Source organism: Octodon degus, unplaced genomic scaffold (genome assembly GCF_000260255.1).
Source record: "Octodon degus isolate 3935 unplaced genomic scaffold, OctDeg1.0 scaffold00015, whole genome shotgun sequence".
In the NCBI taxonomy this organism is placed as follows: Eukaryota; Metazoa; Chordata; class Mammalia; order Rodentia; family Octodontidae; genus Octodon; species Octodon degus.
This window is the reverse complement of record NW_004524591.1, coordinates 8744166-8747058: the sequence shown is the minus strand read 5'-3', so window position 1 is coordinate 8747058 and position 2893 is coordinate 8744166. Positions and strand designations below refer to the sequence as shown.

The following is a 2893-nucleotide window of genomic DNA, read 5'->3' as shown; positions in this document are numbered from 1 at the left end:
GCATATATGTGATAGCCAAAATTATATATGATTCGTCAGCACATAAAAATGGAGTCATTCTTGCTCCTCCAGGTGTGGAAAACAAAATTCCATGGATAAAAGACTAAAAAGAGTTGCACAAAACCGGAGTGGACAGCCCCCCACTGGCATGTCAAAATTTGCAAAGGAAGGATGAGGAAGCCGCAGGCATTTTGGGGCAAGATAATTGACCTGACAACTTACTGGCTGCCCCTTCTGCTCAAAAAGTGATATTCCACCTCCACTTAAGATTTCGAAGAGGGTCTCATCTTCCATTCCACACAGTTCAAGAGAAAAGTTATCAACCGTGACTCTATTCCAAAGATCCTATGGCCAGGATGGTTTGTGGTAGGTCATCTCTCCCTCTCTACCTCTCTCCAACTCTCTTCTAAGCATTCTGCCATTTGAGTTTCAGCTTTGACTACTTACAGAATGGCCAGGAGCTACTCATCCCCTGGAAATTCAGCGCCACAGAAGGGCTGCGTTCACTTCTTTCAGGCCTAGGCTTGGAGATTGATGACTTTGCAAGTCTCCTTGGCTCAGGACCAGGGATTGCCTGAGAAGACTCGGTTTCTCCCCCGCCTGGTTAGAAGACCCTTTCCTCCTCCCCAATTCCCCTTGGTCAGGTAAGGTTTCCTTTACACTCTGCCCACACTTTCCGGTCTTACTTAACCCGTGGCCACAAAAGAAACAGTCCACTCATTCAATCAATTTTTGAGTTTCTAAAAACAAAAGTTTTGAGGTTGATAGGAAAAAAGGGCAAACAAGATAAAGAAATTTTTCAAGATTTCTGTAGCCACGTCCTAAGTAACAACGGCAAAACTGTTTGTAATTCAGACCTAAAATGAGACCACTTGGTAGAGAATGGAGCAGAATTTCTGCCTTATTCCATTTACGAGAGCAAGAGCCAGTAGGAGGAAGATGAAAATGTAAGGGTGCACGAATGACACTGTTTTGAGAACTATGTTCTGATGAAATTAAGTGGAAGTCAAGTCAGGCTGACAGGCTGTCATTCAAAATAGGGCTCTAGGACCAGACCAATTAGCAACTCGAGGTCCTTGATGCTGAATATTTCTGTAAACATGATGAGGCTCAACTCCAGCCATCTCCCCTCCTTGGAAAGCAAGGTCCTCTTCACCCCTCTCCAGAGATCGCTTCTGCCCCCACTTCCCATTTGACCGAGAGCCGGTTAGTTGGCCCAAGCCGCCCCAGACTCGTTTCCGGACAGAAGCCGTGAGACTCAGCGGGGCACAGCCACGTGGCCTGCCTGCGTTTCGCTTGGGATCCCGCCTCCTTCTCTGGACACCGGCGGCCAAGGCCCTCGGTCCTGCCCAGGAAGGGGCGATTGATGGGCTAAGGTTTGTCTGCGCAGAGAACTGGAGGCAGAGGCACACACTTCGGAGCCCCTCACATCTTTCCTGAGGTCCGACCGCTGCCCTTGGCCTTTGGTTTGCTTTGTAATGTAAGACCTGAAGGTGAAATGGCTATTTCACTCAAACTCGTCCCAAGCAGAAACAAGTACAGATTTACTTACAGAGGCTTCCCTCCCTGCTCATCAACTCAACTGTTTCACTTTACCACATCTGCCCGAACACCCTGTTAGAGGTGCTTCCTTTTTAACTTATTTGGCAGAGGGAATTAGCATCCAAAGGCGTCCACGTAATTGGAACACGTTTGGGGCTCCGGCAGCTCTACCGTCCGTTGACCTCCCAGCAAGGGGAGCTGGGCGTGGGCATTCTGGGCAGACAGCCAGGAGCCCGGACGCTAGGAATCCCCAGCTCACGCACGAAAGTGCTAACCTTTCAAGATCTTCGCCGGGCCTAGTATGAAGCTGAGGTTGGCACGAACTAGCCACGGTGACCTCCACCTAAGGCCGGCAGCGCTAAGCACCAGGGCCGTGAGGAAAGCGCTGCCCTCCTCCAGCTTTTGTCCGGTCTCCATGGCCAGGCTTCCCTGGGCGGGAAGATGAACTCTGCCACTTTTTAGCACCTTAGGAGGCGCGGTCCCTGGGGTGTAGGGAGGCTTTAGCTTGGGTCCGGTAGAGGAAAAAGGAGGGCCGAGCTGCTTCTCCGCGAGGAGTGAGGCGCAGGCCGAGCGCAGACCCACGGCCTCCGCGGGCGGCCACGTCTTCGGAAACGCCCACGACCTCGGGCCCGGCCGCCCAGCGCTGCCCTGGAGACCCTGGCCATCGGGGACTCCGAGGGTGACACTTTCTGGCCACTACCTCCCACTCTAGCAACTTAAATTGGCCTCAGGATCTAGAGATACGGGCAGGGGTGAGACCAGACCCACGGTGTATAAGATCTGCGCGCGGGTGCGCAGACCCGGACACCCGAGTCCCCGCGGCCACTCTCTGGCGCTCGTCGGGTGCGGGTCGCTGCGCTCGGCCGGCGCGGAAGGAAATCGGCCCGCGCCGCGCCGGGAAGGGGCGGGCGGCGAGGAGGCGGGCGGAGGGGCGGCCGCCGGGCCGGGCGGGCTTTGAATGGCTCGAGAGGACGAATTGTTAGACCCCGGAGGGGGGGAGGGTGCTGGAAAGCGGAAACTTTCCTATAAATCTTAGAAAAGTCCCTCCCCCCACGTCAGGCCAATGACACCGCTGCCCCCAAACTTTCCGCCTGCACAGAGGTATAAGAGCCGCCGAGCTGCAGCCTGCGCCCAACTCTCAGACTCCGCGCGGCTCGCCAACACCGACAGCGCTGCCCGGAGGCCGCGCGGGGCGTGCGTGCGTGCGTGCGTGCGGCCGCGCGCGCCCTCTTTTTGGACCTCGGGGCCATCCGCAGCGGCCGCGTCCCTCCCCCGGCGCCGCCTCCCGCCGCCCGCGCCTCCCCGCGGAGGTCCTCCCGCTCTGCTCTCGCCGGGGCCGGCGCCGTGCGCG

General features: G+C 56.3%; 1 protein-coding gene across 1 annotated transcript in view; it reads left to right on the top strand.

The window, feature by feature from the left end:
* The first annotated feature begins 2605 nt into the window (after positions 1–2605).
* Twist1 (twist family bHLH transcription factor 1) overlaps positions 2606–2893 on the top strand; it is a 2172-nt gene continuing 1884 nt past the window's right edge. Inside the window, exon 1 of the mRNA XM_004626554.2 lies at positions 2606–2890. Coding sequence (XP_004626611.1) covers positions 2606–2890 — 285 coding nt within the window. The remainder of the gene's footprint in view (positions 2891–2893) is intronic.